The sequence below is a fragment of the Jaculus jaculus genome, chromosome 13 (genome assembly GCF_020740685.1).
Source record: "Jaculus jaculus isolate mJacJac1 chromosome 13, mJacJac1.mat.Y.cur, whole genome shotgun sequence".
Taxonomy (NCBI): domain Eukaryota; kingdom Metazoa; phylum Chordata; class Mammalia; order Rodentia; family Dipodidae; genus Jaculus; species Jaculus jaculus.
In genome coordinates this window covers 38,819,273-38,832,093 of record NC_059114.1, presented here as the reverse complement: position 1 = coordinate 38,832,093, position 12,821 = coordinate 38,819,273, and the positions used below count along the sequence as shown (strand labels likewise).

Sequence of the window (12,821 nt, the reverse complement as noted above, 5' to 3'; positions counted from 1 at the left end):
TGTTACTTCATTGAGCTATCCTGGTTCCCGAGAAGCTTAAACATTGGAGTGCATATAGCTCAGCTTCAACACAGGTCTAGCATGTTGACTTTCTTTTTCATTCTCTGAAATAAGTACCAGGGTGACAATGTTAGTTGTTCCAGAATCCTCTCCTAAATCCAATGAATGATGGTGCTGATAACAAAGGAGCACAAGGTCCCTCCAAGGCCTTTACTCTGGCCGTGGCTACACTGCCACAATCACAGAAAATCAGAAAACCAGCAGGACATCTTGAAGCATAGATATCAACTCATTAATGCTTTCCCCTTTATTCATAAATTTATAAAGAGACCATGTCATTTAAAAAAAAGACAGTTAAAAGATCTCCTCCCACAAGTCCCGCTGTTGGAATCAGGCCCCAAAGGGACTGTGTCACTCTGCTTGTGGCAGGAAGGCCTCCTCTTCTTCATGATGCTGATGCTGTATCCTGAGGCTTGTATCCAGGAACTGTGCCTAGGAGGCCAAGAAGCGATTCTTGAAAAAAGAAAGTAGACATGGTTATAGCTCACCTGAAAGAGAAAGCAACCAGGCTTTATCACCTAATAAACACATGTTGACAATCAATACTTATTTGCCCTCTTTTCTGAAGCAACTCCTGAGAGTCACTTGAATTCTATCACTACAGATAGTTCTTAAAAAAAATTACATTCCTACCTCCTAATGATCTTCGAACAAAGCAAGCACCTCATTTTATTAAGTCCAACTACCTAGAGGAGCTGATTCAAAGAGTTGTTTAAAATATAGCTAAAATTGAGGTCTTAATCTTTTCAATGTGATAGAACTCTGCTATGTTATCAAACCTCACCAAGCTTCTCTCCCAATTTGTTTTGCCAGTGGAAAAAACAAACATATGTCAAAGCTATTTGTTTAATTCAGAAGTGACAGGAAATCAAAAATCCATCAAATGGATATGTCAGCAGCAACACCACAAGCGCACTGGTTAGCAAGATTTATGTGCCTCCATTTTTGCTCACAACAAAATAACCTTCTAATCATTCTAATCCTCAAATGCCTACTTGGACAAGCACATCAGAGTACAAGGATGTAACTCATTTTTGCATGTGTATGTGTGTGGAATACATGTGTGTGCCTATGTGGGTATGTAGGTGTGAATGCACCAGCGTGCATGTGAAGGCCAGAGATCAATGCGAGAAATATCCTCAGCCATTCTCCAGTGTACTTTTTGAGACAGGGTCTTTCTCACTGCACCCGGAGATCACCAGTTCAACTAGGTTAGCTAGCCATTAAGACCTCAGGAATATCCTGTTTCTGCCTTCCAAGTGTAAGAACTACAAACCCATGCCACTATGGCTAGCATCTGTGTGGGTACTGGGGCCCCACAAACAGCAAGTACTTCACTGACTGAACTATCTCCTCAGTCCCTAAGGATGTCACCTTTAATGCTGGGTAGCAACACAGAGAATGTGGCTAAGCATTCTGTGTGAATTTAAACCATACAAATTTGATATGTGTTATGATATAAAAGAATTACTATTTCCTCATGCACATTTATACAAACCTACAAAATGTCTTTTAAAATTTAGAATTGCAAAATTCCAAAGCTACATGACTTATAAACATTACAAACACTACTTCACACCACAATGACACTTTTTAATGTGCTCACAAATGCCTAATATATGTGCATTATATCTTATTGCAATTTTAGTGACTATTGGTATTAATAATTTTTTTTTTTTTTTTTTTTTTGGTTTTTCGAAGTAGGGTCTCGCTCTAGCCCAGGCTGACCCAGATGCATATGTAGTCTCAGGGTGGCCTCAAAATCACACCTACCTCTGCCTCCTAAGTGCTGGGATTAAAGGCATACACCACCACGCCTGGCTTGTGTTAGTATTTTTAATTTCATTGTTATCATTTTAATACTCACTTATGCCCTAAGATAGTATCATTAAAGTCTCCACGAAATGAGAGCATTACAACTAATGCAGGGAAAATAAACTGTCAAACTATGAACTTCAGAACAGGGCTCAGATGTGATCAATGTCTTATTTTAAAAAGGCTATACAATCACCACAACAGTCCTTGATGTTTATTTAGAAAACTATCTTAGGATGCAACTAACCTTTCCTTAATGGGGTTCACAATAAATAATTTGGGCATTGAGAGCTGTATGGTCTCTGTCACACCTATTCAAGTCTGTTGTTACATCTCTGAACACAATGAGGAGAATAAATATATTCCAATAAAACTTTATTGATAATAGCCAATAGCAGCCTTATAGGCTATGGTTTCTTGAGCCATACTTGCCCTCACTTTTTTGTCGTTGTTGCTTTGGTTGGTTTTGAAACTGTTTCACACTGTAGCAAGCTATCCTGGAACTCACTCTGTAGCCTAGGGGTGGTGATGAGCTCTTAGCAATGGTCTTGTCTCGTTCTCTTGAGTAATGGCCTCTTTTCTTTTAATGTAGCACTTACAACTCATACAACAAGTAGTTCCTCCCATACCTATGACTATCTCTACATTTTCCATAATGCTATTGTTGAGAAAATAAAAGGTTCCAAATGGAAGTATCACAAGCCACAAAAACTGTTAAAACTGTTAAGAAAATAAGAAGGAAAGGAATATGGTGGCAACATGACTATAATACTAAAGCCTCAAAATTTTCTATATCACATTTATAGTTATGGTTACATAACTAATTATCTGTCTAAACTCACAAAATGACACACTATAAAGTTGAAAATTAAATCATCAATTTAACTATAAATATTAATAATACCTCCATGAAGTTGATTTGGGAAACAGCTTACAGCCTCAATAGTAGCCTTTATTTATAGCAATTCTAGATTTATATGCTAGTATATATCCTCCATTTTATGTTGGTTCCTCTGAGGAACTGTTCATGAATTTAGAGAACTGAACTATGTAATTAATGCAATGTGGCAATGACTGCATTAAATGCCATTGTTCTCTTCTGAAGTCCTTGCAGCTAGACCACCAGATCTCACCAGAGATGGAGAAAACTGTTTTCTGCCCACAGTGTAAAGCCCAAGTTCATAGCTTAGCCTTACATGGTAGGAAAGGAAGAAGGGAGGGAGGGAGGGAAGAAGGGTGGAAGGAAAGACGGAGAGAGGGAGAGAAGAAGAAGGGTGGAAGGAGTGAGGAAGGAAGAAGGAAGGAAAGGAGGGAGGGAAAGAAAAAGAAAAGGAGAGAGAAAAGGAGGGAGGAAGGAAAAGAAGGATATATAGAGAAATAAAGAAGGAAGGAAGAAAAGAAAGAAAGCAAGGAAGCAAGAAAAAAAGAAAGAGAGAAAAGAAAGTAGGTCCTGCTGTAAACATGTCTAATTTGCTAATGCCTCTAAAATCACTTTAAACCAAAACTGATTTCAAACCACAAGGCCCTGAGTGCCAAGTGCTGCGCCTCATTTCCGTTGCATTGCTCTAGTATGGAGCCCGTCTACAGCCAAATAAGCAAGAAGAAAAAGGGAAGGCAACAAAAGCATGTGATGCTAAAACCAGGAGAAAGATACAGAAGATCATTCTTCTAACTGATTGAAAAGTTAACTGAACACAGCTTTGTCAAACCCAATTTCTTAGTGCAATAGCGCTGACTCTCTCTGTCTCTGCCTCTGTCTGGGGGGTTCAGGTGCCCATCCCAGAACCTGGAGTGGGGCCTGCCATTCTATGTTTAACAGATCCTCCAATGTTTCTGGTGTTCATTAGAGTTTCAAAACTACTATTTATGTTTGGAAACCAAAGATATATGCATTTCTGACATACAAACAAAAGTGCAGGCTCCACTCGAAGTGAACGTAAGGACTGCTGTGGTTAGAAAGGCCCAAAGGAAGCCATGACAGCTGCCTCTGCCCAAGAAAAGTGCTGCAGTCAGGTTCACATTGCTGGCAGAAATCACCCAACCAAGAGCACCTTGTGGGAAAAAAAAGGTTTACTTTGGCTTACAGACTCGAGGGGAAGCTCCATGATGGCAAGGGAAAACGATGGCATGAGCAGAGGGCGAACACCACCTCCAGGCCAACATCAGACGGACAATATCGGCACGACAGTGTGCCAAACAGGCAAGAGGAAACTGGCTATAATACCCATAAACCTGCCCCCAACAATACACTGTCTCAAGGAGGTTTCAATTCCCAAATCTCCATCAGCTGAAGACCCAGCATTCAGAACACCTGAGTTTATGGGGGACACCTGAATCAAACCACCACATTCTGTCCCTGGTCCCCATAAACTGATAACCATACATGATGCAAAATGAAATGCAGCATTCAGTCAAACTTTAAAAGTCCCCATAGTTCTTATAAATCCTAATGATGTTCAAACATTCCCATAGTCGAAGATCTTTTTAAAAACATTTTTTTATTTTTATTTATGTATTTGAGAGTGACAGAGAGAGAAGGAGGCAGAGAGAGAGAGGGGGAGAGAATGGGCACACCAGGGCCTCCAGCCACTGCAAACGAACTCCAGACACGTGCGGCCCCTTGTGCATCTGGCTAACATGGGTCCTGAGGAATCGAGCCTCAAGCCGGGGTCCTTAGGTTTCACAGGCAAGCATTTAACTGCTAAGCCATCTCTCCAGCCCACGTCTAAGATCTTTTAACTGAGCCAAAAAATCCCCCCAAAAGCCACAATAACACAGAATAAACACTCACACTGCAAAAGGTGGCATTGGGCATAGCAAAGAAATCTTCAACCAATACAATATTTAAAACAACCAGGGCAAACTTCAAACTCTGTAGCTCAAAATCCAACTCTAGCCAGTGACAAATTTCCAAGTCTGATAATTCTAACCAGCAACAAGTGTCTAGAGTTCCAATTTACCCCCCCCCCAGCTAGTTTACTCACAGTCCTGGAAAACTTCATCTGGGGCTGGCACCTCTCCTTAACAGCCATCCTGTAGTCTGGGCATCTCCACTGGGTCTCCACTGCAACCCATAGTCCATCTTCATGGCTCCACTGGGTCTCCATGAAGGCAATCGTTAGCTGACCTACTTCACACTGCCCATGGTGGTTTCCAAAACACAAGACCATGTTGCAAATTCAATGGCCCTCTCTTTACTGCATTTCTATACTCCATAATACCAGGTGGGGTGCCAATTTGTTAATGGGGGGACAGAATAAAGCAGACTTTGAAGAACAGGACACTCCTTTAGCATTCAGGCCCCTTCAAAAGACTGCATTCTTTCTGTTGTCCCAGTGAGGTCAGCTGGCCCAATCTCAATGGTTGTAATCTCTCATAAAATTATAGCTGAATGGGCAGAAGTTTCAGCCCAAAGATTTCATTTCTGTGCTATATCCCTCTGCTCACACCAGTCCATTTCTACACACTGCAACCCTTCACAGCTTCTCAGGACACAGGCATAACAGCAAGCCTCTCACACAAACTGTTTCTAGCCCAGTCCAGGCAAAGATCTTTCTCACCCTCTCAAGCCAAACCTCACAATACACAGTGCTTATTGCATTTGGGTCTTTCAACTCTGACCAGAATAGTCCATCAAGCTGAACTTACAGCACTTCAAGGCATCTCTTAGGCCATGATGCCAAATCCTTCCACATTCCTCTCAAAAATCAGGTTCAAAAGGCCAAAGCCACAAAGTCAGGTGTCTAGCAGTAATGAAGTGCTGACCTGCCTTCAAAAATTATACCTAGGGCTGGAGAGATGGCTTAGCGGTTAAGCGCTTGCCTGTGAAGCCTAAGGACCCTGGTTCGAGGCTCAGTTCCCCAGGTCCCACGTTAGCCAGATGCACAAGGGGGCGCACGGTCTGGAGTTCGTTTGCAGAGGCTGGAAGCCCTGGCGCGCCCATTCTCTCTCTCTCCCACTATCTGTCTTTCTCTCTGTGTCTGTCGCTCTCAAATAAATAAATAAATAAATAATTTAAAAAAAATATACCTAGAGACTGTGGAGATTTTAATGACTTGGGAGACACAAGAGTGATAGTTTAACTCTTCTATGTGGCAGAAGACAGATGAATCTTAGAGAATGACAGTGACTGACATGAGCTTAATCAACTGCTAACTCCAATTGCAGCTGCTATACCAGATGTGGTATCCATGCTTGAGCTAATTAACACATCTCCTGGTACCTGGTATGCAACTATTGATCTAGAAAATGCTTTTTCTTCCCTATCTGTCCATAAGACCCAACAGAAGCAATTTGCTTTCAGCTGGCATACCTTCATTGTCCCACCTCAAAGGCATATTAAGTCTCCAGTGCTGCGTCATAACTTAAGCTTGCAGAGATCTGAATTTCCATCATGTCCACAGGGTATCACACTATTCCATTACATTGATGACATTTTTCTGATTGGACTGAATGGGCAGGAAGGAGCAACCATTCTGAACTTGCTAGTAAGCATTTGTATAATAGAGGATGACAAAAAACTTCAACCAAAATTCAAGAACCTTTTACCTTAGTAAAATTTCTAGGAGCCATCTGGTGTGGGGCATGCAGAGACAGCCCTGAAGGACAATAGAGATGGTAAAACTTTGCAGTGGGCTATGGTTTCACATTTGCTTAGAAGAAAAAATGGTCAGCTGTACTATATACTGATTCATGAGATATGGCCAATGCTGAAGAGTCAGACTTATGAGAAACAGGATTAGAAAATGGGTGAGAACAACAACAAAAAACATATATTTGGGGAAGAGGTATCTGGATAGACTTCTCCAAATGGACAAAGAAAATTAAACATAGTTAAAGTTTCAAATGGGGATGATAGAGTAAGTGCCCACAAGACAACCACAACTATTAGAGGCATTGGCACCATTAAGAAAAACCTTACACTTTACAATGGGACAATAGGAAAGGTACCTGAGAGCAAAATCCTGCTCACTGACATCTTCAACTTGTACAAATACAAACTTACTTGAAAGGAGAGAGCCTCAACTGAGAATGTCACTTCCCTGCAGCCTGTGGAAGTGTTTTCCCAGGTTCAGCAGCAAGTGGTTGTGTTCCTTGCACAGAACTCCAGAGCAGGCTGTATGTGAAGCCGTGAAGTGTGAGTGGAGCTGCCTGAGAGGCAGCAGTGGGAAGCATGGGGCTACCAAGCCTGCGGGGCACGATGGCTTGAGGAGCCCCAAAAGCCAGGCATGGAGTTTCCGGGTTTAGTCTTTGCAATGTTGGGCTCTGTCTTGCTTGGCTGCTATTTATATTGAAAGTATGTAACTATTTTTTTTTTTTTAATTTTACAGGGGCTCACAGAAGAATTTTAGAAAAGAATAGGATTTGGAATTTTTCAGATTTTAGAATATTTGCACATACATAATGAGATTTCCTGGGAATAAAACCCAAGTATAAACATGAAACTAATTTATTTTCCATAAAGACCATATACTCATAGCTTGGAGGTAATTGTACTTTTGGTATAGCTGTGTTTTGACTGCCACCTAGCACACGAGGTCAGGCATAAGATGTTCCATTTGCAGCACCATGTCAACATGTAAGAAGTCACAGATTTGGGAGCACTTCTTGTTTGGGGCTTCCATATTGGCTTCTACATGAATAAGATGTATTTGTTTCACTGTCCAATCAACATGCTCCTTTCCTGTTATGGTTGCTGTTCCAGTTACAGTTTTAGAGTTCTCCTTTTATCATTCTCAGAAAAATCAAAGTAAGCTTTAGCTAATCCTGACTGCAGTCTTTACAAATCTATGTCACCTTGAGGGTCCCAATCATGGTAGATTATCCTGAATAGTTTTAGCAATTTGAATGCAGTTGGAACCCAATGCATAATACAAAACTGCTCTGAAAGCGAAAGAACCAAGCAAATAAAGCTACTTAACAGATAACAAAACACCTGTGAAATAGTATTCTATAGGAATCACTGGGAATCCTGCAGCATGAATAGCCCAGAAAGGATGATATACAATGCCAGGTTTAGAAGCATGAAAACATGGCTTTAGTAACTAATTCAGATTTTGCTTTTGGTACTCACTGATTATTCCTTATTTGGCTAAGGGGGCACCACACTGTTCCTTCAGCAGCATCTCCATTATTCTAATTCCCTATGGAGAAAAGAAGAAAAGATCAAAATGCCATATTTCATAGACAAGCACTGTAACATTTATCACAACCTTTCCCTCCAGGGAACCCAGTCCTCACTATATATTCATTTCAGAAAGTAGGCTCATAGTCATTCCTGACATTCTTTTTTTAAAAAAACAATATTTCACTCAGCAGTTCTCCAAATGTGCTTGAACTACTTGGGAGTCAGGCAGAGCAGAGTTTAGGATCTGCTCTTTAACATCAAGAAACAACCAGAGGCACTAGTGAAACAAACAGATCTCAAAAGATGAAGTACAAATGGCCAATAAACATAAAAAATGTTCAACCTCACCAGCCATCAGAGAAATGTGAATCAAAGACATATTGAGATTCTATCTCACCCTACTCAGAACGGCAGTCATTAAGTAACAGCAAATCCCGGCCACAATTATGACAAAAAGGGAACCCTTGTACACTTGGTAGAAATGCAAACTAATCTAGCCACTGTGAAAGTCAGTATGGAGGTTTCTCAAATACCTAAATATTTCAATGAATTATCACCTCACTGAAGTTAGAATGTTACTATGTAAGGTACAAAATAACTAATGCTAAAAAAAGAAAACTGTCATAATCTGGTGGGAATATAAGCTAATATAGCTACTGTAAAATGCATCATGATGGTTCCTTAAAATATAAAAACAGAAAGGAAGGGAGGAGGATACTTAATAGGTTGATATTGTATATATGTAAGTACAATGATTGTGATGGGGAGGTAATATGATGGAGAATGGAATTTCAAAGGGGAAAGTGTGGGGGGGGGAGGGAGGGAATTACCATGGGATTTTTTTTTAAATCATGGAAAATGCTAATAAAAATTTTAAAAATAGAAAAATAAAATAAAAAAATAAAAAATAAAAACAGAGCTGGAGAGATGGCTTAGTGGTTAAGTGCTTGCCTATGAAGCCTAAGGACCCCAGTTCAAGGCTCGATTCCCCAGGACCCAAGTTAGCCAGATACACAAGGGGGTGCACGCATCTGGAGTTCGTTTGCAGTGGCTGGAGGCCCTGGCGCGCCCATTCTCTCTCTCTGTCTCTCTCTCTGCCTCTTTCTCTCTCTGTCACTTTCAAATAAATAAATAGAAATAATAAAAAAAAAAAGACACAGGGCTAAGGGATGGCTTAGCAGTTAAGGTGCTTGCCTGCAAAGCCAAAGGATCCAGGTCTGATTCCCTAGGACCCATATATGCCAGATGGCATAAGGTAGAGCATGCATCTAGAGTTCATTTGCAGTGGCTGGAGGCTCTGGTGTGCCCATTCATTCTCTCTCTCTCCCTCTCTCTCACTCTTTTCCTCCCTCAAACAAATAAAAATAAATTTTTAAAAAGACACAGAATTACTATATTAGCACTCATCCCACAGAGGCTGTATATATTCAAAGGAAATAACATTAAAAGGAAACAAGAATATAGATGTATGACCCAGTTATAGCACCCCTGGGTATGTATCCAAAGGTCTCCAAGTCAACACAGCACAGAGATAACTACACACCAGTGCCTACTGCAACACTACTCACAATAGGCAAGATATGGAATCAGTCTAGGTGTCCAAAAAGAAAAGAATGGGGGAAGAAAATATGGGGTGCATACACACAATGGGATTGTTATTTTACCATAAATAAGACCAAAGTCATGTCATTTTCAGGAAAATTGGAGATAATCATATTAAGTGAAGTAAGCCAGTCTCAGAAAGACAGATGTGATGTTTGTGAGTCCTAGATTTTAAACAGGCACATACATTCATGTATGCATTTTTGATATGGAATAGAAATGAAACTGTCTAGGGCAGCAAAGGGAATTAACAGTAGGGACAGTAGTGAGAAAAAAGGAGGTCAAGGAAACATGTAAAGTCATTGTGTAACATATACTTGTAGGAAAATTAAAGAGTAATAATACTAAAGAAAAAGAAATAGTGTAAGAGAAGTTAAGCAACTTTTCATAAGTTGCCCCACTGCCAAAGTTGGAATAAGATTCCCTAAGTGGTTTTATAGATGAAAGGATGGAACTTCCATTCCAGGCTTATTTTTAGTGCCCAGGATAGGGCTGGGGAGTAATCAAAGACATCATTAGAGAACACAGTAAAATACAAAGCAAAGAATGGGACTGTGATTCAGAAGGTTCTTTGGCTTCTATTGGGGCAACCACCCAAGAAAATGCTGCTGCCTTAGAAGGCGGAGCCTGAAAAGATCTCAGCATAGACTGAGAAGCACAGAGTGTCAGCTGAACGAAGCACCACACCACAGCCAGCAGCACTATTAGCCAAATCTAGACACCTGGACTCTACTCACACCTCAACCAGCTTTGTGCTAGCTACCTCAGGCTGGTCACTTTTACCAGTGCATGCCACGGACTACCACGGCCAGAGGACATAGGGTCAATGGATTAGGGCCTTTTACGTCCAGTTACACATCAGAATTCCTAGGGCCATTCACAAAAGCAAATTAGGGTCACAAGCCTTACACAACAACTGGATCAGAAATTCCAAGGCAGGAGCCTGGATCTGTGCATTTAAAACACTGTGCCATTCTGAAGCATGAATAGGTCATTCCCCAATCTGTGTAAGTAGTAGCTTTGTAATACCTCCAAGATCCCTTCAAATTCTGAAGTCTGGGAAATGATGAAACAGGTTCTTCTCAATCATCCCAGAAGATGGAGTATATACTATACTGTTAAAACTGGTTTCCTTTTAGGGGCTGTAGGTCAATAGGTAAAGTGCTTACTTCACAAGCATGAGGATTGGAGTTCAGTCCCCAGGAACCATGTAAAAATGCTGGATGTGTGCCTCCTGAGGAGGCAGAGACAGAAGGATCCCTGGATCTCACCAGGTAGCCAGTTCAGCCTAACTGGTGACCTTTACAGCAATGAAAGATTCTGTCTCAAAGAAAGATGGATGGTGTTCCTGAGAATAACATCTGAAGTTGTCCTCTGGCTCACACACACACACACACACACACACACACACACACAACACATGTTTGTGCACACACAGTTGCACCCAAACATAAGCCCACACACATATGAACATGAAAAAAAAAAAAACCTGGTCTCCTTTGGGGAGAAAGAAGTGGAAGTCAGACAAGCAACAAAATGTAACTATATTTAAACACTACCCCAGACTATGTTCATTTCTATTCTTATACATTCAATGACAGACTCAGTTGACATTTATTATGTAACAACTATGTGTGATGAATATTAGATGACAAGTAACCTGCCCTGTGCTCATAGAGTTTATAGTCCTGCAGATTCCTGTTTCAACTTTTTGCCCCAATGAGCCTGTAAGTGATGCCCTCCTACTTCCAGACATAATAAAAATTGCCACATAAATTTATTTTCAAACTTCTTTTTGCAGAATAGGTGTACATATCCAGACAGTATGTTTTCAAAACAAAAACAGTACATTCCTTCCTTGGGAGTGAGAAGGTGTGAGCTCTCCCATTCATCTAAATTGAGACAGCCACCACTTACTGAGTGCAACACTAATTGACATAAGTGAAGACGATGCTTGCCTTGGGAATTGAAAGGCATTATTTATTGAATCAATTATGTTCATGTTGTGACAGTTGATTTTTCTTTCCCTCTTTCCCCTTCTCACTTTAGTCTTTTTAAAGAGAACAGTTAGAAATAGAAAGTGGAGAATGAGGGCAGCGAACAAGGTCTATAAAGTGAATTAAAAGAAAAAACAACAGGTATACCACCTATTATTTAGCACCTCTCTCTGGTAAGGAAAAGCCAAATCAAAGCTCAATCGATAGTCCTTTTAAATAAAGTTCGTTCTAACACTCACTCCCAGGAGATCAAGCTTAAAGGGCTAAATTTATGCCCCTTATCACACAATGAAGACTGCATGCAGAACAAACATTAAGTGGATCCACCTTTTAGATATGGCTTAAAAGCTTTTTGGACTGACAAACCATAAACCAGCTTGATTTTATTATCTCTTGCCCCTCAGAGAATTCTTTTTTTCTGTATTTCAAGGCTATCTTTCCCCATTTGTCAATGTGCGGATAAGTAAGCCATCTTAAAGCCTCACTTCCCTAATGCAAGTACAGTACTGCCTAAAGCTATTTCCACTCAAGTGTCTCACAGCCTCTCAGGTTCAAAACCCTTCAACACTTCCTTACTCTTGTTTCTAAGAAATAGCTGATTAATACTAGAAGAACAAAGCATGTCTTAAGACACATTTGAACCAAAGATGGCTAAATCCAGATGGTATGTTTATTTTGTTATCAAATTGATGCTTCCTTAAGAAGCTGATTTACCTGGGAAGCTGCAAAGGGAGTCATATTAGATCAAATTACAAACTTGTAAAGCAGTTCTCAGGAGGCACATCCATGCAGAGCTCTTAACTAGAGAGCGGCTCACTTAATTATCACTGTGATAAAAAAAAAAAAAATCAGCATTTCAGACCTGTGATGGTTAAGTTCTGGTTGTCAACTTCACCAGATTTAGAATCACTATGGAAACAATATCTGGTCATGTCTATAAGGGATTTTTTAAGATTAGATTATTTGAGGCAGGAGAACTCATCCTAACTGTGGGCATCCCTACCCTGCGGGCTGGGTTCTTTGGGACCAAAAAAGGAGAAAGCTAGCTGGACATTCAACACTCATCACTCTGCTCAGCTTCCTCACTGTTGACTGAATATGATGGGCTCCTGCCGCCACGCCTTCCCTGTCATAATGAACTGTAACCTAAACCACATGCTGAAATAAACCCTTCTCCTTTAAATTGATTTTTTCTGGCATTTTGTCTCAGCAACAAGAAT

General features: G+C 40.5%; 1 protein-coding gene across 2 annotated transcripts in view; it reads right to left on the bottom strand.

Moving 5' to 3' along the window:
- Positions 1 to 284: 284 nt before the first annotated feature.
- The window catches only part of Prelid2 (PRELI domain containing 2), a 140,176-nt gene continuing 127,639 nt past the window's right edge, over positions 285 to 12,821 (bottom strand). For both annotated transcript variants that reach the window (XM_004664715.2, XM_004664714.2), the window contains 2 exons: positions 7,949 to 8,018; positions 285 to 513 (listed from right to left, as the gene is read on the bottom strand). In XM_004664715.2, coding sequence (XP_004664772.1) covers positions 7,959 to 8,018 — 60 coding nt within the window. In that variant the 3' untranslated portion in view covers positions 285 to 513; positions 7,949 to 7,958. The remainder of the gene's footprint in view (positions 514 to 7,948; positions 8,019 to 12,821) is intronic.